The 24,473-nt window shown below is 31.4% G+C and overlaps 2 protein-coding genes and 1 long non-coding RNA gene across 4 annotated transcripts; 1 reads left to right on the top strand and 2 right to left on the bottom strand.

Moving 5' to 3' along the window:
• Positions 1-18: 18 nt before the first annotated feature.
• On the top strand, positions 19-2,441 carry LOC119632504 (27 kDa hemolymph protein). The gene is made up of 2 exons (XM_038025440.1): positions 19-134; positions 321-2,441. The coding sequence occupies exon 2, from the start codon at positions 702-704 to the stop codon at positions 1,632-1,634; it is 933 nt and encodes a 310-aa protein (XP_037881368.1). The 5' UTR covers positions 19-134; positions 321-701; the 3' UTR covers positions 1,635-2,441.
• Positions 2,442-7,165: 4,724 nt separating this feature from the next.
• On the bottom strand, positions 7,166-17,333 carry LOC119644776 (protein 60A). The gene is made up of 5 exons (XM_038044506.1): positions 16,872-17,333; positions 11,208-11,386; positions 7,977-8,416; positions 7,705-7,869; positions 7,166-7,614 (listed from the first exon to the last, which is right to left on the bottom strand). Exons 1-5 carry the CDS (start codon positions 17,216-17,218, stop codon positions 7,354-7,356), a joined length of 1,392 nt encoding a protein of 463 aa, XP_037900434.1. The 5' UTR covers positions 17,219-17,333; the 3' UTR covers positions 7,166-7,353.
• Positions 17,334-17,541: 208 nt separating this feature from the next.
• On the bottom strand, positions 17,542-19,114 carry LOC119644778. Of its 2 annotated transcripts, none has more exons than XR_005248573.1 (3): positions 18,976-19,113; positions 17,965-18,371; positions 17,542-17,581 (listed from the first exon to the last, which is right to left on the bottom strand). It is a non-coding gene; the product is annotated as an uncharacterized LOC119644778 (long non-coding RNA). The 2 variants fall into 2 exon arrangements; XR_005248574.1 differs by having other exon boundaries at positions 17,559-17,637; positions 18,976-19,114.
• Between the last annotated feature and the right edge of the window lie 5,359 nt (positions 19,115-24,473).

The raw sequence follows: 24,473 nt of genomic DNA, 5'->3' as shown, positions 1-24,473 counted from the left end.
AAAAACATTTATTATTTGTTTATATTACTAACATTTCACAATTGGCATTTTTAATTGACAACTACATCCTGAGAAGGTTAATATCCTCCATTAACTCATTACAATTAAAATTCACAAGCGTAGTAAGTTATTCGGTAAGTTATTAAAACTTCGTGTTTAAATTAAAAAAAATAGAAAATTTTTCAAATTTAAGCTACGCAAAAAAACAATAAGTCTCAGCGTTTACGTACATATATGCATTATATTTCTTTCTCTATTTACTTATTGTTTTGATTTTCTTTCTTACATTATGAAATCGCTATCTACGAAACTCGGTACAGAAAAGTACATTTGCTAGCGCACAAAGAAGAAACTGCAAGTCGAGATTAAAGTATTAAGTGAGATTGCTGCTTACGTGTTAAATAACAAATGTTGAAAAACAACAAATAATAATTAAATTATAAAAATATATATATATAATAAACACAAGGGTAAAAGGTAACCAAACAAATTGCTTCATAGGCAGTTGCTCATCAGCGAAAGTAACGAAAGGTTGAGAACCACCACAAGAAAAATACGAGTTTGGAAATCATAAAAGAAATAAATCAACTAATACATAAGACAAAAAATAAAAAAAAATAAATAAAAAAAGGAAAGAATTATAATCCATTTCATACACATACACGCAACGAATACTCAGGGAACGACTAGATTAGTCAATAATGGCTATTGGAAACAAAAACTTCATTGTAACGCTGATATGTTTTGTCAGTGTAGCCAAAGCTACTTCACAACTTAAATCTCTTGTGGATAAACTTGATGAAGGAGGTATAAATGTTGATCAATTCAAAAATCAATTCCCAGCCGAATTTCCAAAAGGAAATTTCTCAATGGAAAATGCAAAGGATATGGTCAAAGATAAATGCATTAAAGAATTAGGGCAAGAGAAAGGAACCAAAGCTTATCAGGAAATTGAATCAGCCACTTTATCATTAGGCGAATGTATTACTGGCATATTCAATTACAGTGCCATGCAGGAAGAAATTGCCGAAGCATCTCCTAAAGGCGAACTAGATGTAGTGTTCAACAAGTATTGTGCCAAACAACCGGACTTAGTTATATGTATGGAAAATTTTAATCAAAAACTTGTACCTTGCCTCGATAAGGATGAACGTGAAAGTCAAGATGTCTTTATGCGTATGGTGCATAAGTTACTAGAGTTTGTATGCCATAAAGGTGGCGATCAAATTGCATTATTCATAGCTGAAAAAGGTCCTGAATGCTTACAAGCCAATCGTGATGCTATACAAAATTGCTTTAATAACACTTTCGCCAGTTATGTACCAACCGAAGGTTTAGAAACTGTTAAGTCTCTGCCAAAATTAGTATTAAATGCTGAACAATGCGAAGATATTTATCGTTTAGAAACCTGCATTGTACAAAAATTGGAAACATGTGAAGAAATTACACCCGCCAATATTATTGAATCTCTGTTTCGTTTCATGAAAAATGAAACCATTTGCCGTAACAGTGGACCCCATAGACTTGTCAGCGGTAATACGAATACTTTATCAATAAGTTCATCAATCATATTATCCGTTTCGTTATTACAACTTTTAAATATGTATAATCGTTATATGGTATATAACGACTAAAATCAGCTAACTAAACGTGGCTTCATCTTTATATCAGTTCGGACATATATTGAAATGAAAAAAAAAAAAAAAAAAAAAAAAAAATTAAGAACAAAAGAAATTCACAATTATTGTGATTATTTTATATAGATTTTATGGAACAAAAGCTAATTAATACTCGAATTATTTGATGAGTCAAACATAAAAACATAGTTCAACCAAGAAATATCAACATTGCACTATTGAACCTATCAATCGCAATTAATCACAGCCCTATACATATATATATATATATGAACAATGAAATCTATACATATGTGTGGTGTGATTAACTGTAAACACACACTCAATTTGAAGCAATCTTTTAACAGAACAAGCAAATATTTTCTCAGTTGATTTTAACAAAACGCTTACAAGGCAATCAGTTAAAAATTTTGAATGTACTTGGGAAAATTGTTTTCAACTTTGTAACTCATTTTGCATTCTATCCGGAAACTGTATTCAATGGAAGGTATAAGTTATATCTAAAACTAGTTTTTTGTTTATACGTTCATGTAAGAATTTACAATATACATAAACATGTATATAAACATTAGGGAATAACGATATTTAGCAATACAAAGTAAGTTCATTTAAACGGTGTAAAGTTTATTGATAAACATGTTTTTATTTAACTTTTTTTTTTTTTTTTTTTTCTTTTTTCCCTTTATCTGAATTTTTATTTCCCTTAAGTAATTAAATAATCATCATTTTAAGTGCAAAACGTATTTTATAATTCATTTGACGAAACGTTTAGTAAAATTATATTCGAATAAAAACTCTACGGAATAATGGAAATTAATTATTTTTTACTTGAATTTACATGATAATGGAATCATCTTTCTGCGGACATTTTCGAGCTTGCTTACTACCGTACATTTGCTTTTAATAACCTATTGCTCAAGAATATGATGCAAACATCGATTGTGAACATGAAATGGCTGTTACCGGCCGCCATCAATTATTATGATAGAATTCAATTTTTTGAAAAGAAGACCTAAGAACGGCATCAGCGTAACAGTATTATATTTCACATATACATTTAATCAGTTGATTTCTTGAATGGTCCGTTGGAGTTTCTTATAAAATTTCCCCAGCGGTAACTTTTTCGGTTGCCCCGTTTGGCTTTTATGGAAAGAAAAAGTCTGGTTTCCAATGTCCTATGACGGCAACTGAAACTGAAAACTAATAAAACTTTTGAGTAGTAAACTCATTTTGATAAGGGTTGACAAGGTCAACTGTCTGTGATGTTTGGGACATCCTTCAATAAATGGGCTTTCATGAAAAGTACACCTTTGCATGAAGATAGTATGTAAGTTTTGATGCATTATTACCAAAACTGGCCGGTCTTGCACACACACAATGTTATGACTTATTTTTAAAATAAAATTTAGTACGTGCAAAAAACGATACGATTACAAACAAATGTAATTCTCTGGCTTGTTACCTTTTGCAAATGAGATGATTTCTCTGGATGGGTAAGACAGGCGACATGAAATATGAAAAATTACTCTACCGATTGATCGATTGACACAACTATAGTCAAACAGAAACTTGGCATTAATGTTAGAAAAATTAATAATATATATATATAATAATATATATAATATATATATATATATATATATATATATACATATATAAAAATATATATATATATATATATATATATTAAATATAATAAATATATATATATATATTTTATATATATTATTAGAAGAAGAATGCCTTCGAAAATTAAAGTCAAATATAACCTGTGTTCGATTTATTTCATTTTATCATTATACCCCATACGACTTGTTGTGCGAAGATATATTAAGATTGTGCGGATGTATGCAGTACACAGGAGGCCCTCAGATAAACTAAGCTTCTATTGCAGCACACGATTCAAAATCATTTTTGAGTCAATCTAAGCTTTTCTGTCCGTCCGTAAATATTGTTTTCTTGTATTCAACATAGTGGACGCAATTTTAAAGATATTTTGATTAGATTCGAAACACTGACTGTTTTTAACAGAACATTATATATATATATATATAAAGCATTATAACTAAAATCATTGCTTTAATTTTTTTTTGACAAATATATTAAGTTACTTTAGTCGTAAAGCGACCATAGCAGTGATCCGATAGATTGGTGCCTCTTATAGCAATTTATTAAATTAAACCCATTTTACATGCGCAATGTCAACTGGTTGTTGCGCTGGGCCAATAAATTCGTTTAATTTTCTATGCTACGAATTGTCGCTTGAACGAAATTAAATTAAATTGAGACTTAATTGTACGTTAGCAGAAACATTGACAAAATGCGGAGAAATAGGCGGAAAGGGGTGGAAATCTTTCGAAAGCGTATCAAACTTTGCCAATTTTAGCTCTGTCAACAAACACTATATATATATAGTATGAGTGAAAGCTGACAATTCCTAGATAGTTATATGAAATAGTAAAAAAAAAAAAAAAAATACTAACCCTTCATATTTATTAATTCTTTCAAATATATGTGTGAATGAATGCGCTATATATTATAAGACAAATTTGACCAATGCGATATTGTTTCGCAGGCGTGTAAAAAAAATTCATGATATTTATCAAAAAAAGATTTGATTGTTTCTGTTATGAAAATTTCGATATTAGAGACGCTCCGCGTTCTAATCAACTGAATGTCGATAAAGTTTATGAAATTCTAAGACTAATAAGATTAGTACTGGGTACTACTCGAACGAACATTAGAACGGCCAAATTTGATGGAATGAATTTCTATTTGCGAATTGCTGCTGAAGCGAAACGTGACCAAACCATTCTTGAAGAGATCAATAACGAGCAATGCAATGGCTGAGCGGTTCAACGTCGATTAAGTTAGACAAACGATGACGTAGCTCAAATTGACATCACTTTTTCTGGGTTTGAATTGACCAGGGAATCGTGTGCGGTCGATTGCTCTCAACTCGTGCCTATACTACTACTTGATTTCATTGCTCAATGTCAGCGAATAATGCGACTAATTCATATGACTGAGATACAATCTTCAGGATTAATTAATTAATCGGAAAGGTGTCATCTTTCATCGCGACAATACCAGACAACACATATTGTTTATTGATCTCGCATTCAATCATAACTAATGTATTACTCACAACATATATAATACGATATCATATACGATGTATGGATTTATGGATACATCTCTGTCTTGTTCTTTGTCTTTATTCGGAATTAATTAGAATTCATTTATATTCATTGAAAACGAAGTATCGTTCACTCTCGTAGAAATATTGACGCGTGATTTTCATCATCGTACGAGTTGTTCCCGAACTGATTTAGCTACGCAAGTCGGACCGTTTGTCCGCGTATTGTGGAAACGCTTAAGGCGGAAAGAGTTGAGATAAAACACACTGCAATTGAGAGCATCTAGGATTTTTTAATAAAAAATTAAAAATGCAAGTGAAATTTGTTAGCAACTTTTAGTTTTACACCTTTAAAAAAGTCGTTGAGAGAGCGAAACAATAGCTAGCCGAACAAGCTAATGCCCACGGATTACGTAAAAAATGATTTTAAATGTCCAGGTAATAATATTGAGCATTTAAGAAAAAAAAAAAAAAGTAGTATGTAGACTTTTGGCAACAATATGATTTTATTAGTGAAATTATTGTAGACGTAAATAAACGGTTATGTATTCATTTTACTTCTTAGTATAGGCATTTTCATATTATTTATGAATGTTATATAGCAAAACAATTGCGACTTTTTATAGTGACACAAAGCAATTTTGCATTTGATTCACTCAGTCCGTGCGAATCTTTTGCAATCTGATTGTTTCTATCTATTTTTAGAGCTGCCACCTTTTCCCATTATAGCCTATGTCGTCGATCCATTTACCTTTTATCGGGACCGGTTTCGTGGGACGTCGGTGTTTTTCCTTTCTTGATTACTGGCGCTTCCTCTTTCATTCCTATCATACTTTTCTAAATCTCTGCAAGCTCTCATCGATAATCACCTAATGCTGTTTTTTTCTTTGTATAATACGCATGTATTGATCACTACCATATCAATCATGCGATAACATAATCGAATATATGACTTGCGACTTTTCCATTCTGATCCTATATCTACCCAAAATGCTGTTATAAGTAAGTGTATGAGAATAGTGAACACAAAATGAACAATTTGATATCCTATTAGGATTTATTGGGTAAGTATAGTTTCGTACCACCTTAATCAAATACATTTGCTCTCTGATCGAATAGTGCCACACTCGTAAACCATTTATTCAATTATTCCACAACAGGCCTTATTGAGACGAGTCATTGAAATGAGTTACGGATCTTTCTTTCTCCAATCTATTTATCCTTATCGTCTGTTGTAGATAATCGAAGCTATATTTATCCCAATTGGATCTAACGTTTGGATAGTTGTACACGGACATCAATGTGATGAGCAAGTGCATGTAGTCGAGTGCATGTTTCGTATGAAACGTATGCGTTCTTCATTCTATTTCAAATTGTGCCTTTTTCCATACATGTTCACTACTTCGTTGCCTCGAAGCAAAAAAGTATAGCTAAGGGAGGATCTTCAATCTCTAATTCCTCATCATCATCATCATCATCATCATCATCATTATTGTTCTCTATATCCTGTTCGCCTTCAGAAATATTTCCTTTTTCAAGGCTGGTAAAACTTTATACATGTGTATTTGGGTGTTCCCTTTCTTTGGAATTTGGTTTCTTAGACGCCATGGACTAGCTTTCATGAAAACTCAAATCATGAAATGTTAGATTTTCGTCACATTACTTATATGAAAACCGTATAATGTAGACAATTGGACACATTACAATGTACAGTACAATGTTTCTCACAAAATGCAATATTAAACATTGATAGCGTACATAACAATAGATGATAAGTTATTTTTTATTTATTTATTTTTTTTTTTTGTAATTAGATAAATCAATCCTTTATAGTAAATTTGAAAAAAGAAACACATATATCTCTCCAAGTAACACATTCAGCTTCCAGCGTCCAAATGTATGCATCAGCGGCCGCAAAGAGCTCTTAATCAACCAATAAGATGTAAATATCTGTGTTAGCAACATATCGCCAACTATCATTTTTTGTGCATACGGATTTTCATTAATGGCATCTCTCTCTCTCTCTCTATCTCTCTCTCTCTCTCTCTCTCTCTATCTCTCTCAATGAAATTCGATTCTTTTCGGCCAATTTCGTGGCAACGTAAGCCATTTGCTCTGCGAAAGCGTATATCTATCTCAGAGATCTTCAATTCCTTCAATTGATTTGTAAACGATAAAACTTATATCGTGACATAACCTTAAAATAAACAAACGAAAACACGACACCAATATATCCACAAAATGCTGGATAATGCTAGAGTTATTTGAAATATGCGATAAAGAGACAATACTTTCTTCTTACATGTTATTATTATTATTATTATTACTATTCATCTTTATTCACAGAAAATCGTACCAAACGAAGACTACAGTTAGTGTAATTTTCAAATCGAATTAAATTACATCACACATACACTAATATAGCATAAGAGAATATTCGTATAAGCTTCAATTACATGCAAATGCATGTAAATTCTCTAAATAATGTAATGCATATATATATATATATATATATAATATGTATGTATGTATGTATGTATGTAGATACTGTGTTGGTTAGTTAAAAATACTTTTCACTTAATGGCAACCACAACTTTTGACGATCATATTTTTATATTTTTTTAAATTAACATTTTCCTCATTTAGATGATAGAGAACGGGTAGTGCACCTAAACGCGTTGGAGCACAACATGGCTTGGGTACTTTTTTCGGTTCAAGTAAATGAACCAATGTTTGCACAATCGCATGATTTGTCGCATTCATGTGGGCATTTAATGGGAAATTGCATTCACCGCTGCAATAGAAGGCGCCATAGCCATCGGGTGCTATAATCCAATCCTGGAAAAATTTTTATACGTGGAGGATTGATTAAGAAATGAATAAGAGAGAAAAGAATTATATGTTAACAACAACAACAACAACACTTACATGCCAACCTAAATCTCTAAAATTAATATAAAGAGTTTGCATTTGGCAACTGCGTATGCTATCGCTAGGCCCGTCGAACAATGGATTAACCATGTCAGATTTTTTACGGCGACGTGAATGCACATTACGCTTTCGGCGACTATGACGCTGAGTACTTTTGATTAACTATATAAAAAAAAAAAAAACAAAAACAAAAAAAAATTATTTTAATAAAATTTATTTAACATATATATATATACACATATACGTAGGCGTATATAAAGTATAATTACATCGGGACCTTTGAAGAAGCCAATCATAAACGGTTGATATTCATCTTCGCTTTTGGAATGAATTAGACCGATATCGTCAAGTTTAATTTCTCTTTCCGGCTTATTAATCTCATGGGCTCCTATATAAAAACCACTATTCTCTTTGGGACGTAGAAGCCATGTATCCAAAGCTTCGGTGACATTGAATTCTAACCAGCCTTGATAATCGGCTGTGGTATTCAATTGAGAGAGCGGCTGCAAGCGACGTCCGTGACCATTGTGTTTAACAATTGTGTACACCGTTAGGGTGAATTTTTTGTCTGTCGTCAACCATTTACCATGCATAGGATTCTGATACATACGCAATTCAGCCATCGTTAAATAATTATCATTAGGTACGTCAGCAACATCAAACCACAATCGCCGACCATGTTCATGACGCACCTCATCGACATGGTGGTCTAAGATAAAAAACAAGAAAACAAAAAAAAAACAAAAAAAACAGACAATCAAATAAAAAATAATTTATTTCAGTTTTAAGCAGAAAACAAAGATCGTGACGTTGCGCATGGCGCTTTCTAGGCAGTTATTTCAGGTAAGTCTTTGTATATGTAAGCGAAGCGAAACATGAATGCATGCATGCCGTATAAAGAGTGTGTGTATATGTTTAGCGTGTGTGTGTGTGTGCTAAGGCTAAACCACTTATAAGGGTACCAGAGAATATGCTAAAAACCGGATTGTTTTCAATTCTACCCTAATGTCAAAATAAAGGTATTCGCGTTTACACACATCTATACATATACAAATTTTTCTAAAACTTAGTTTTGTGATATTGTGGTCAGGTATAAAAACATCAATTTAGAGACTTAACAAAAAGGAAAAAAAAAAAAAAAAAAATGCGGCTCTGCATTAACACGAAAATACCTTTCATGATAGAAAAACAAAAGGGATCGATCATCAGTATCTGGAAGTCGCAATCAAATATTTCATACGAATTATTTTTTATTACAAAAGGGAGAAACATTCTGACACACGGTCGAAGAATGCAGAACGTAACACAAAGGGTCGTAGATTAAAGCCCTTCGGCATCCGTTTCATTTGCTTACAACATAAGAGATATTTCGAAATAGTTACAAATACCTTAAGTGAACAATGCATACAGATGTCTCTACCTGTTCTAAATAGTGAAGACTTAACCCCGATGGATTCCCGATGGAACGCAGAATATATAGAAGCGAGAAGTTCAGCGCCTCGACGTTAACATTACCCGCATAATGGCATACTCTTTGCCGCGAGGGTAATTAGATCACAGAGTGCCAAACACACATACATAAAGAGACATATCCTCCGTTTTGGTGAGAGCTAGACACTATCTAAAACGTCTGCCTTCCTTTGAGGTTAGTATGCAACTCCACGCCAAGCAAAAGCTTTTCCCGCTTTTTGGATTTAATCACAGCCATCATGAAACTTCCACAATGAGCCGTTTTTGTTGCCAGACGGAAGCAGGAAGATTGCTTCGGGAATACCGGACACTCGCGGTATCACGGAGTAAGTGATGAAGAAGACGTGAAGAATGAAAGCCTCAGGGCAATGCACATAAACATTGTACTCTCCCTGGACGGGGCAATGAGTGCAGTTCAATTGAAAAGAAAAAAAAAAAAAACTATGGATATCGCTGTGGCTCGATCGATCGTTTAGGCAACACCGATATCTATGTGGGTGCAATTTTACATCGATAGATACTTTTCACAAACTAAGTCTTTAAAAATTTTATTTTGAAAATGGCATTTTTCTAATTAACCTAAGATGTTTAGCAATTGCAGGTGTGCTTCTGAACACATCAGGCCTACTTTTAAAATTAATTTGCAGTCAATCGTTAATCATCGATGTCTTATGCTTTAACTTTCTATCTCTTCGAAATTTTAAGGCCGTAAGGAACCGAAAGGCATAGCCAAAACGATAGACAGACATATTGAACTTGTTATGCCGATTCGGATTTATCAGAAGATATAATGACAAGGACAAGATGTTCGAACTTCTTTTCGGAATAGAGAAAGAAATTGAATTAATAGACGAACATATAAACGCTACCGTAACTGTAACAAGAAAAATGATCAGTGAGCCGTCGTGGCATCTTAAACGTAGATTCACTCATAAATAAACTTAAATAGACTTGACTAAGTTTACAATAGATTAGCTTGCGCTTAGTAAAAGCATAAAACTGAATAAAACGAGACTATACGTTATGGATTGTTTGCCAGGCGATCACTCTATCAGATTATTTCCCGAGAACTTCTCTATTTATAACTTTATCGCATATGAGCGACGAAGGCAAATAGAGATTATAATTAACGCGATTCTGAGCTCCCTACAGGAACGTTAAAGTCAAACTCCTGCAGTAAGCAAGAGAATACGATTTTTCCTTCTATAAGCTTTTTTAGGATCAAAATATCCGCCTGAATGGCCGAATAGGCAAGAGTCTCGACTAGCAACTCAATGGTCTTAAGTGCGGTCGAGTTTTTAATAAAAACCGAAAGCCTTAGATGCTAGTGCTTTTTAAGACTTTATTTAGTCTTAGAATTTATTCTCTGGCTAAATTTATAATAATAATAATAATAATAGGATCAAAATATTTAGCTTCAACCTCTTTTTCGCTACAGACGGTAGATGAATTAAGAATAGCTTGATTTCATTCGAAGCAAATATTACGTTTGGATCCCATTCAAGATTACGTAATGCGAACAAGACTCAAGTTTTTAAGAGTAGCAAAGGAATAGTAACGAAACGATTAAGCTATCGCGGCATAGTCTAAGCATGACCTGTGCACCAGTGACGTACGCCACTCTTCAATTATATATATTAATATATGTCTCGCCGAATTCTCTAGACTATCGCCTATAAAAAAAGTTTTTATAAAACCTAGAGGAGGCGGTCTTCCTTCGCTGAATATGTAGATTGGCCGATATGTAGATTATATAAACCTATCGTCCCCGTAAAGTCGCTTACAATTTTAATCTAATTTCAAACAATCACTAAAGTATGCTTTCACAAAGGCTGTCTAACAAACTTTCAACGCATAAGAGGAGCTACTGCTACACTGCTGTTGTCTTCTTTAATATAACCAAAGTCAAATATATAATTTTGGCTACGAAATTCAAACGAAAAAGACCTATGAATATTCTTTTCGTTAAAGCAGTATAAAGGTAAATACGAAATTCTTTAAATTAATATAATATTAAGAAAACAACTTACTTTTATTTAAAAACGTCATAATTATATCATTTTGTTCGATGGCTTTCTTATCGAGATCTGTGATAAAGTTCTCTTCTTCCTGCAGATCACGTTTCGATCGCACTGATGCTATTAAATCATCATTTTCCTCCTCCTTAAGCCGATGATATACATCCAGCAGATACTGTGGTGCCGATTTACTGAAATATTTATAATAAATTTCATCAGATTATTTTCTATTCCATTTAAAATGAAAATCTTCGAAATTTCAAAATACATAGATATTGCATCGATGTGCAAGAAAGAAATTTGTTTTCACTTTCGAGTTGAGTTTATACTACTGTTTGCTGCATAAACGCAAAAGAAAAAGAGAGAGGCAAAGAGAGAGGGAGACCGCGAATGAAAGAGGGAAAATGAGAAATAAAGAGAAACACATTTCTTTTTTGCCAACCTAATATGTAAACTGTTGTCGCACTCCTAACGCGTGAAAATAGAAAACGTTTTAATATACGCAGAAGTACCGCCGCCTAGTAGTGGTTACACTCCGTTACACTCTATCTCTTTCTCTATCCCTATTTCTTTCTGACCCATTTAGCGAATTTTCCCTGAATGATTGGTTGTTTTAAGAAATAAACAAAAAAAAAAAAAAAAAAAAAAATCTAGACCGGAGAATGGAAAGCCCGCATTTTGTTCCTTTTTCTCCAGTCATTGACTTCATTCGCTAATCAAGACCTGCTGCTAACGGCTGATCAATATCCATTTTCTAATCCCCGGTATAAACTGATAGTCGTTTAACGGCCGCTTCGCGTTATATTGATTAGTAAAATTTTAATTTAAATATCTCCGCGTTTGTTCGCCGCTTCGCACAAACAACAATTGTTTAAAGTTGCTTTGGAGATATGAAAAGGATTTTTTTCATCCGATATGTGATAAAGAATGAGATATGGATTCATCACTACACTCTAGAGTCAAATCGCTAGCTAGGCGAAGGGACAAAACAATCGGACGCAGAAAAATTGGTTACAAAGGTATTATAAAAGACATCCGAACTTTGGTATAAGGAACCAGAGATCTCTACTGCATATTAACTAGCATTATTAATGCATTTTATTAAGGGTCTCGATCCTATGATATTATTGAATCATATATTATATGCATTTGTATATACTTGTATATACAACGAAATTATCATTTATGTACATAAATGAACATTCGATAGATTATATGGAAGAATAGTTTACGTAAAATGAATAGCGCACAGCGAAAGCGTATAATGATCTACGTTCCAATCATTTGCCAAAATTTAAGCTGATTGACTGTGACTGACTGACAATGAAAGCTCGTACATTCTGATCACTTGCGGATATTTAAGCTTATACTGATTGACTTGATCACTTCAAAATATCTTCTTGAAAGTATAATATGATCAATTAGTTGGAACTGAAAAAAAAGTCATTTTATATATAAATGCGAAATGTTATCATTTTCGGATCTTTTTTGATTTTAACATCATCTGTATATATATATATATATATATATATATGTGTGTGTGTGTGTTAAGTAATTGAAACAAAAAATTCATCATATAGTAAAAGCAATTCCCATAGATAAAAAGAGTTCTTTCCACATAATATATAAATAGAGCGTAGAGAGTAATGTTGAGACTGAAAGAAGAAAAAAAAAATATCATCTTTTCTTATTAACGTAGATAATCTAATAACATAAAATGTATGTAATATATTTTTGAGAAAATTTAATAATATAAATATTTGAATAGTTTATTTTTTGTTTCCTGCTTCTTAAGCATATCTAGTTTTTCTAAGGGACTTTACAGATTACTTGCAACATGCGTTGTGTCATGTTCATTTAAAAGCGTTTCCAAAAGAGAAAAAAAAAAAATACATTCATCATGCTCAACTTTAACCGAGATATGAGGCTGAGACGAACGTCGCGAAAGTTTCAATCCTTTTATCGAGAAGGGGCAAAGTTTTTAGAGATTGTCATGAATTCGTCTATAGAATTATATATTTTCCTGTCGTTTCCTCATCATTTAACCTGTAACATGTAAAATGCGAAAGGTGCGATTCTGCTTTTGACGAATGCAGCAAAAGACGCACTTTCCTGGAGAGAAAATGAAGAAAAAAAAGGAATGTTTATAGCGCTCAGATTGCAGACTAACAAAAAAAAAAAAAAAAAAAAAAAAATTTATTGCCATAAAAATGGTTGGCTAGAACAACCTTAAAAACGTTACCAGAGTTTTTCAATGAACATAACGCAAATAAATTTCATTTTTCTCATTCGAATCTCGTATCTTGAAAGCAACCTTCTCTCGCGAATCACATAGATTCCGCTTTTTGATAGAGAATCGAATATTATTAATAATTGCAAACCCTACAGGCCACTATATCTTATCGCCATATAATGACTTTTCAAAATAAGAGCTTATGTGGAGAGTGGTCGAAAAAGTGAACAAAACCGAATCGTATTCAATAGAATTCGTCCTTGGATCAAAACACGTCGGTGTACAAAATTTCATCAAAATATCTCAAAAATTGAGATTTGTAAGTTGAGCATAAGAAAACAAGACGGATAGACGGACAAAAGGGCAGAAAGACTGACAAATTTTAAAAGCATTTTCTGAAATGATCGCTATAATACAACTTGGATATATTTGAAATTCTCGTGAACGTCACATATGTCCGCACAAATTTAATATAACGTTGGTCCAGAAGTGCTATAGGGTATAAAACCTCCTTTATGATTCCCCCGATACAACAATATTGATTAGTTGATATTTTTCCAACGTCAAATTTGGATCAGTTACACTTAATGCGACGGGGCGGCTTAAAAGGCTGCCATTTTCTTTTCCTAGGAGGATCTGTGCCTGACCGGTAAACTGTTAAGATCTTTGAAATAATTTCAAATACAATATGTTATTGAAAAAAAAAAAAGAAGCAACAAATATTCATTTGAATGAACGTTGGCTAAGGTTCACAAAAATATGACGGAAGAGAGTATATAACTAACTGACTCTGATAGATTGATTTCCAGTACAAAATAAATGAATAGGCTTTGGGTCTTTTTCTCAGATCCTTACCTACCACTGCATATATCCGAAAGTTTGTACTTCTTTACAAAAAACTCTCACTCCAAGTTCAAATGATCTTCAGCCTTGGGATCGTTACTCGCGAAATAACAAGATCGCATATAAATAGTAGGTAGTATGTAAGGATGTAGTGGCCTTGATAGCGCTTCTCAGTTAAACGATTTGATTTCAAAACGAATTATTCTATCTTATAAATGTTTTGAAATTTTAAACAAACTAGACATAGATTGAGACAAGAGTCCTAATAAACTGATTGCACTGAATAGATTCGCTTGTACATGTTGTGGTGAATGTGGAATTGTCTGAATTCATTTATTAATACGATTTAGATTAATTTCTATACGATTTCAGGTATCTTGTGTCAGCAAACCTGTTATCTAAGATAAACACTTGTCAAGATCCTCACAGTGTATATAAAAATGTGTATTTCTTTAATAAAAAGATTTCCTTAGTAAAAAGTTAAAGTTTAATAAAAAGTTTTATGTTGTTATCTCTGTCTGTTACGGTTAACGGTGAATTAAAGCAAATCATTTACCGACAATAGATACCCTAGACCTAGACCTAGCCTAGTACAGTTATTCACTCGGTTAACTAATAATACGCACACACATTCCAAAACCATCATATGAAGGTTTTCCATCAAACAAAACAAGAAATTAGACTTTCTCCCCATCAATGGACTTGCTTATCATGATAAGCCTTATATATGTTAGGGTCTTAAAAATCCACCATTCATGATACAGGAACGTATGTAACACGCACAAGGGCTTAAGGTAGACTCACCTTTTAATATACCTGTCAATTCAGTAGCATAATCTCGAATTAATCTAAACCTGTTAGACTGAAGACTGTCCATGTAAATTTGATGTTCAAGCTATAGATCAAAACGTTTGAGATATTTTGATCAAGTTTGATACATTGGCATGCTTTGACCAAAAGACGAATCCTATTAAAAATTGCTAGGATTGGTTCACTTTTTCGATCACTTCCCATATAGCGCTGTATTTCGAAAAATCGCCATAGAACGCGCTCTGTAATACTATTTGCTCAAAATTTAGTTCGGCTGGGGCAATTTTCAATCTTTGGGTCCAGTAGATCTGTTTTTTAGATACCACCACATATAGGAATTCCTTCAATATGCAAACTTTCATGAAAAATATGGCTTTGCATGAAAATAATGTATAAATTTTGGTTTATTATTAGCGAAACAAGTGAATGACTGTATTAAGCGAGATGGTGTGGAGTACCTGATAGTCGGCCTTACCCAATTACAATGCTCTTGTTTGTTTTTCATTCAGAACGTTTGCAATGCCCAGAAGAAAGCTTTAGAGACCGCACCACGTATATATATATATATACATATATATTCTTGAGTAGCATCAAATTATAAATCGATTTAAGCATGTCCGTCCGTCCGTCCATCCTTTTGTCTGTGTGTGTCTGTCCATCTGTGTAATGTCTGGTGTAAGCATTCTCCTGGTCGCGAAACTCAAGCTATCGACTTCAAATTCGGCAGAAACATTAGAAGTTGTTGCATGCACGTTGGTATTGAAAATGAGCCGAATCGATGGAAAGACGCGTCCACAGCATCACGTAACCCGAGAACACCTTGGTTTTTCAAAAGGAATAGAAAATTGCCATTTTTACTTCTTACACATTATATTGCGGATAAATGTACAAGAATTTGAGTGCGAATTCTAGGGGTGATGCAGAAACAATTCCCCAAAATCCCACAAAGTATATAAGTTCTTAGCCAGTTTCAAATTTGGAATGCACTCAAACATGTCCGTCTGTTTATCTGCTTAACTATGTAGCATCTGTGGTAAACATTATCCCGTTAATAGGACCCAAACCGGGCAAAGTGCACGTCGGCAACGTCCACATGCCTATGCAAAAAAAAAACTGTGAACACGTACGCTCTTCGTGTTTTTCGCAAAGTTACTCATAAAGTACTTCCCTTTTTTATTACGAAAATAGAAAACATTTTTAACCACTCCCACTCTATATATTAGAGAATGAAAATCTAGTTCTTTTTCTTTTTACCCTTTTTTAGAACCACGATGATGGATGTAAAAGATTCGGTCACGATCGAATATAATTTTCTTAACTGTTTTCTTATTTATTTACTATTATTATCATCAGTATTCAAATGATGTTAAGCCAATGGTTCTTGCATGGTACTGGCAGACAGTTGCACAAACAAGTTTTTAAGTTTTAATTTATTGATAAAAGTGAAAAAACAATTTTCTTATTTATAATTGTGTGTAAATTCATTGCTAAGATGATGAAAATTGAAAATGTATATTATATCTTCGGGCTCTATATGTAAATCAAATATTCTGGACTTGAAGTATCGTTCCATTTTAATCAATTGTTTTCAAACTAATCGACAAAGAAAAAACAAACTGAAAACTAAGCATATTTCAAGCCATATAGTGATAGAGATCCACCAAAAAAAAAAAAACCAAATCATTTTCAATTATTAAAAATTTTAAAATGTATATCATATATTCGGACAATAGTTAAACTAATTGAAAATTTCAATAATATTTTTAAATATAAATAATAATTTAATTTACCGCAACGATAGATGACCATGCTTCTTACGCGGACGCTCCGATAAACCTAAAAATTCCAATATATCTAAAGATGCTTGAAGTTTTTCATCCTCGTTCAGCATATGTTGCATGACTGTCTGATCGATACCATTATCGATATAAATGCCAGATTGACCGGCAGCAACCAATAGTCCGGTCTGTGAATTCTCGGTGATGAAGCCAAGCAATATGCTTAATACGATCGATAATAATAAGAAATTTTGCCGTAAATTAACAAATAATGACAATAATACATTTAACGTTGCGGTCCCGTTTCTATGCAATGAAAATGACTTTTGAACGGTAAATTTATTGCGACTTAACAACATTTTTATATATTGAGGGAAATAGTTCTTCTTCTTCTTCACAGGTGATGATGGTTATATATAAACGTGGAAATTTTCTTCCTTTTTTTTTTTTATTTTTCCGTTTTCTTCTGGTTGGCTGATTGTAATGAAATATTTAATTTATTATTATTGTTTATATCGTTGTTATTGTTGTAAATATATTTATACCTATATATACCTATATATATATATATATATTTTTTATTTTTTTTATTTTTTTATTTTCGCTTTTATATAAATATTGTTTCGCATTTAACGTTGAGATATTTGTTTATATTTGTTTTGCTTCTTCTTTTTTTTTCGTTGTTGTTGTTTTCTTTTGTAATTTATTTTGCGTACACTTTTCTTGTTGTAGTCATTGCGTGTTTTTGTTTAGAAATTGTAATTATTTATTGTGCATGCTTACATACACACAAAAACATATACATATATATATATATATATATATATATATATGAATTATTTGTTTATTTTTCTCACATTCATACGAACCAGCCAGCAAGCATCGATCAGTTCATATGTTGAAAGATATGTTTAAGAATAATGATCGTACAATGATAATGTTTACAATGCCATGCGGATAATGATAACAACAACAAGAACAATAACAACAATAAAAAATAATAATAATAATGCTATTGGTATTCTTATTGCTTTTGTTATACAAAAAGATAATTAGATGGAGTAATGGATATTTCATATGAAAGATACGAGAACAATGTGTTTACCGGCTTTAATTGACTTCGATTTAGTAATCGACCGGCAACTTTTTTCAAAATATTTAATATCTTTTATAGATTTTTTACACTCTCTCACTTGATTGCCAACGGTTCGGTTTTTTTTTTTTCGCTTTTTCATTTAATTTCATCATTCCATTTATTGAGGTTTAAGTGTTAAGCCTCAGATAAATAATTGATTAGTTTTTTTTTTTGTTGTTGTTGTTGTTCCGAAGATACATCTCTAACCTTAGTAGGGTTGCCGATGGAATCATAAACTATCAGCTCTTAAAGAGAATCTGAAGTCAATGATGATTAAACGCTGACGATGATGATGATGATAATGGCTATGGCACACTCGCGATTAATAAATATGCACAACAGTAATTTTTTTTTATATTGTTGTTGTTTTAAGTTTTCTATAGAAGAAAAAAATAAAAATAAAAAATAGGCGCACAATAGAAAATCAATTAAATGCAAATATTTGATCAAATTGACGATTGGCATATGCATTCATACATATGCACAAATAATTTCGGATTCACAAAGAAACTGATTGTCAGTTATTTAGACGCGCCCATTGATAACAATTGTGGTTCACTTAACTGTTTTATTTTCTTTCTAGTACTATTATTATTATTATTATTATAATTATTCTTACTATTCTTGTTCTTGTTGTTGTTGTTGTTACAATTATAAACTATATAAAGCTTTGTACATTTTTTTATTGTGTATATATATATATATATATATATATATATATATAACTATACATTTAAATATTCATAAAGCGAGAGACATATCCATGTTTGTGCACGTTATTGTTTGTTATCTGGTCTTGAAGAATACCGCATATAAAATATAAACAGGTTTTTGTTTGCTTGCACTTATACGCGCGAACACCAACATGCCTAAAACACTCTTAATAAGAAAATTAACAAAAAAAAAAAAAAAAAAGTCAACAAAAAAGATCTCGTTCTTTATTTTCTTTCAAAAATGATGAAATCCCCCAAAAATTCCTACCATTATTAACTTATGCGTAAACTCATTTCATTTTTTCGTTTTGCTTCGTTAAATACAATTTCGTATTTACGGTTTTAAGCCTTTTGTATATAATAAATATATATATATATATATATATATATATATATATATATATACTTAAGGACACTTTATTAATTAGACGATAATAAAATTTTCAATTAATTCGTTTATTTTTCTTTTTTGTTTTGCTATACATATACATATATACACATATATATATATATATATACGTATATATATATATTTATATATATATATATATATATATAAAACCTCTTCAAATATGAAGAGTGTGTTGCTCTAGCAAAGTTCCAGAAATGACTAAAAGAGAATAAGTTAGGTCTACATTCATAAAACCAACCAGCCATTCTTACTGCTACCAGCACCACCACTACTACTACTACTATTACTACTACTACTGCTCATATAATAGCAATGCACACTAATACGCATTTATCGAGCGTTATTAGTAAATGTATCTTTAAAACTGTAGAATTTTCTGTATTTCTCAAAAAATTACCTATCTACAGAAACAAAATCAACAACAACAATAGAAACAACAATAACAACACAAGAACAATATCTATTACTCGCAATGATCATATTTATGTTTCCACTTGTTACCATCGTTTGGGAGAAATCGTTTAATTTACTCTCTTTTAATATTTCTTTTTATTTTCTCTTTTCTTTTCTTTTCTTTTTTCCTCTCCACTTTAGTTAAAACGCACACATGTCCTTTCATTTACACGCCAGACATGCTTTTCAACTAACGAACGATACGAAACTCTAAAGTTACGGTATTTATTATGTTAACTCAACTATACAACAATGAATTTGTTAAAATAACATAATTGTTATGAAATTCGCATTTCTAAGATAGGATTCTTTCTTATCACTAGATCGTGAATATTCTTTTCAAGAGAACTACACTTTAAAGTTCTTTTATTAACATATTATTATATTCCTTAAGCATAGGATTATAATACAATTTATTTTTGGCAATACTTTCGACAGCTCAACTACAAATATTCTTCTTCTTTTTTTTTTAACTGCTCAATCATCCACAAATATTCTATTTATATATATATATTTACAAGCATATTACTTTATCTAAATTCATGCCTTCATTTTTAATCCGTTAACCCGGTTTTTCGCTAATCGTTTTCATTGGCCGCCAGCACCACCTACATGACCCGCTTGCGAATGTGAACTTGGTTTTTTCCTCTTTAGGCCATCTATTTTATGTGGGAAAATTAATTAGCTGATATGAACCGGATTTGGGATTTCCGTAAGAATATATACCTGTGTCATATGATTGATTATGTTTAGAGCAATTTTTGAAAGAATCGATCGCAATGAATATTTATTGATAAAGATCAGCGAGCCGATTACAAGTTAAACGCAGTTTCTGAACAAATTTCAAATATTTTATATATATATTAGTTTGGGGAAAAAGAAATCCATTATTTTTATATGAATTTCATGACTTTATTTAACATGCATTGTCCGAAAAAATAATGGATTTCTTTTTCCCCAAACTAATATATATATATATATATATATATATATATATATGGAAGGACGGCTTAGATGAGAATAAAACAAAAACTTTATAGAACTTTTGCGAGAAAGATCCTATATCTTGATTCATTTATGAAGGCATTCCAAACTAAAAGAACAATAATTTATAAAAGCGAAAACTTATCAAACAAACTATCGTGTAAATTAAACGTTTAGCGTAATTTTGTCCATTCGAAAATGATGAGAAGATTACCTTTTGCATGTAACGTTAATTTACAATTTTCATGAGAGATGTTTCATTAGTTAATGAGAATATAAAATATATATATATATACAATATATATATATTTGTATACAATAAATAAGAATTGCTTTTCATCCTTTTGTGTTTTTTTTTTTTTTTTCTTGCTTTTAATTATATAAACATTGAGAATGGAATGAATATTTAGCGCCTATGATCATAAAAAAAAAAACAAAAGACAAAGTATGCACACATGCAGTGATCTCAACTTACCTAAAGTTGTAATTGCCTGTAACCGCGCACACACATATATATATATATATATATATATAGACTAGAGTTTTCTTGCCTTCAAACATATGTATGGATGCATGTGTTATCTATTTTCACAAAAAGGCGCCCGCCACTATATCCTATTGAAGTCAATAAATTAGAAAACATTTCGATACAAACACTTGTCTATATAGACACATATTACCGCAATCGAGTCATAAGGGTTCTGTTTTCTTTTATTAGCAGATGAAAAATTTTAAAAGTATACTCAAGTTGGATATGGATATATGGTTTGTTATAAATTATCATAACACATGACCAAGAGAATATAGAAAATTGAGTTTATTATTATATTGACACCACACTAATAGTGCGGTGTGGTGTTCGTTTTCGAAGTTTGAAGAGTTTGACGATCCGTCGCACAAACTCGATCGTTTGCGTGATCGCAAAAGAAAAGCTGAGGAGTGCAAAGAGAGTTGAAGGAGGCATTTTACCAGAGACTGCAACGCGATTCTTACTCTCCTTAGAGGACTAAATAGAAATTGTGCGACGCTATGCAGTTTTTAAGGAGATTTCATAGCATCTAAACAGTCAAGCATGACATTTGGATGAGCATTATATGTATAAACCTCTTGTTCTTGTAGGACGGAGAAAAGTTTGGACATTGAAATTTTAGTGGAATCGTTTAAAAGTTCAGCACGTCCTACTGACAAATTTTCGCACTTAGTTATAGTATACGATCTCGCTCCTGCAAATCAATTAGAAACTAAATTGAAAGCATATAATGCATTTTTCTAGTTTTTACATTATAAATGAAAACCTTATTCTTTTTTTTTTTCTTTCCATTTTTTCCGTTATAAAAGAAATTCGTATTTTCAATTTATTCATTTCATTTTTTATTCTAATAAATATAAATGGATTCAAAATTTTCGTTAAAATTATATCATTACACTGGCTTTCGGCTTAAATAATTTTTCAAAATATCGCGAAAATGAAAGGCACTTCTCCTGCAATTATGTATTGGCAAGCTTGTTGCTTTGCGTAACGATCTTATATTCTTCCTCTATAGTCCCATAATACAAAGTCGTCGTCCGTCACTCTTTGTCGTTCAAATGTTTCAAATAGTTCGTTATAAACCAGCAAGTCTAGTGATATTAGATATTGTTAATTAATTATATGTATTATACTATTAATTATTAGGTGAACTTATCGAGCATTATTAGAATTATTTTCTGCTTCAAACAAATTACTTTCTTTTCCCCCTTTATTTTTACTTAAAAGTTTTCGCTTCAGTAATTTTACATTTTATTAACGTTTGTGTAAACTACTTCTATGATTTATATGATTTGCTTTAATAATGCAATTGAAAGCAACATGTTTAACTAATTCGTCCATAATGATCGTGGGTTCGAATCTCAAGTGCGGTAAACGTAAACCGCACTTTACCGTGCAGAAAGTAAAAAACCAACAAGAGACTACCAATGTTATCAACTTGTTAAAAAAATTGCTTAAAAACGACTACGTTAGTTGCAAACATCTAATGTCTATTTACAGCAACAACCACGATACTAGATTTATAGCAACAATAATGGTATTACTTTTAAAATGTAAACAATAGCAAGTGCATTGCAAATGTAAACAAAAAATTAGAATTTGCAATAATAATCACACACGGTACTACTTTTACAGCAACAATAAAAAAATAGTAATTATTTTCAACTTTACAATAAATTGATTTGAAACAACAAAAAAAGATCAGATCAAAATAAATTTTATTTTCAAAATTTTTAACCATCGAAAGATATGTTTTATTAGATTTTGTTGTTTGCAACGCTCAGAAATATCTCATAATATATATATATATATATATCCTTAAACTAAGTCTAAGTAGCTTAAGTCTTCTAAAACCGCTAAACACAAGTCTTAAATAATAAAATATTCTATAATTTGGTTATAAGTATTTGCGTATAATTGGACAAATAAATTATATTATATTATTGCGACAATATATTATAAATAAATGGCAAAATTTCAATTTTCTTGTATGCACTTACTTAACCAAATAACACAGTGATGTATTTATGAAAAAAAAACGAAACAGAAACATATGATTAATATATTTCGCCGACGGCTTTGCATTTTAACAGAGTTCAATCTTTGTTTTCTGTTAAGTTGGACATTTAACATAGCTGAATGGCATTACCATTTAAGTTGTAAATTGGTCAGTTAACCATTTAACAGAGCTGCCATTTTTTGACTATTTTTTACAAGAAACTCTGTGCTGTGCCTTTTAACAGGGAATGTAGCGAGGGCTTTGTTTAAAAATTATGGCGGTCTAATTTTAGGCTAACTTGTAAAATTGAGTAAATGAAGAAATTTTATATGGAAACATAGATTTATTAAAATAAATAAAGAAACATTAGATACTAAATAAATTGTAGAGTTTGTAAAATTGAAGAAATTAAGAAATTTTATATGAAAACATAGATTTGCATCTTTATTAAGACGATTTGAATTATTGTGATCACAAGAAGAAAAAAAAGCAAATTAAATTGTATTCTTAAGTGTTTCTATATTTTGAAAAAAAAGTGTTAGAAGAGGAGCTAATGAGTGCAGTTTATACAAAAGGGAAAGAGAAAAAGGATATTTGAAAAGATACACAATGAAGGTTTTCCAAACTATCAAAATGGATTTATAAAAATAGAAACCAGAGACTTTATATTCGAAGAAATGGGCATGTCTAATAAATATAATATAAAAAGAGCTACTAGTAGTAGTTGCGTTCAACTTAAATTTTCTTGTGTTGAACGATGGAGATAGTTGCGATTTTTATCTACCCGATTACTTATGCTTCCTATCCTGAAAGCCTTAAAGAAAAATTTACAATATCGTACAATTTTCAAGAGATCCTTAGCGCCACACAGGTAAATATAACGTTTATATGAACATCATATAAGTAAAAAACTTTTTTTGTAAACCTGAAGCAATTTTGGTTATTGAACTCTTAGAAGAATTGGTTGAAAGTCCAGCATTTGCTACGGAGGAGGTTTTACAAAGTAGCGCATCTAGTTCTGAAAGGAGTTCTCTCCCTTCCAAACAAAAAGCTGCAGATCACTAACTTTTTTAAGGAACACTCAAATTTCTCGATATAGTGAAAAACAAAACTGAAAGGGAAGAAAACGAGAACGATGGACAATTTGAAAAGTTTTTAGACTCAAGCCATTCTCTCACAAATGCCCAAGAGCGGGGCGGTTTCAAGATGAAGATATTAAACTAAGGGAACTGAAGAACAAACGAAGTTGTAAACCCATAGAATATCATATATGTGTATAAGTATATATTGATATCGTGTACTTAACACTAATAGTGCCAAATTTTGTCCCCATAATCCACTTTTGTAGCTCACCATTCTGTTTAAAATTTACATTTCCTGGTGGACCTA

This window comes from Glossina fuscipes, unplaced genomic scaffold (assembly GCF_014805625.2).
Source record: "Glossina fuscipes isolate IAEA_lab_2018 unplaced genomic scaffold, Yale_Gfus_2 0, whole genome shotgun sequence".
Classification (NCBI taxonomy): Eukaryota; Metazoa; Arthropoda; class Insecta; order Diptera; family Glossinidae; genus Glossina; species Glossina fuscipes.
The sequence above is the reverse complement of the archived record's forward strand: the minus strand, read 5'-3'. Positions and strand labels throughout refer to the sequence as shown.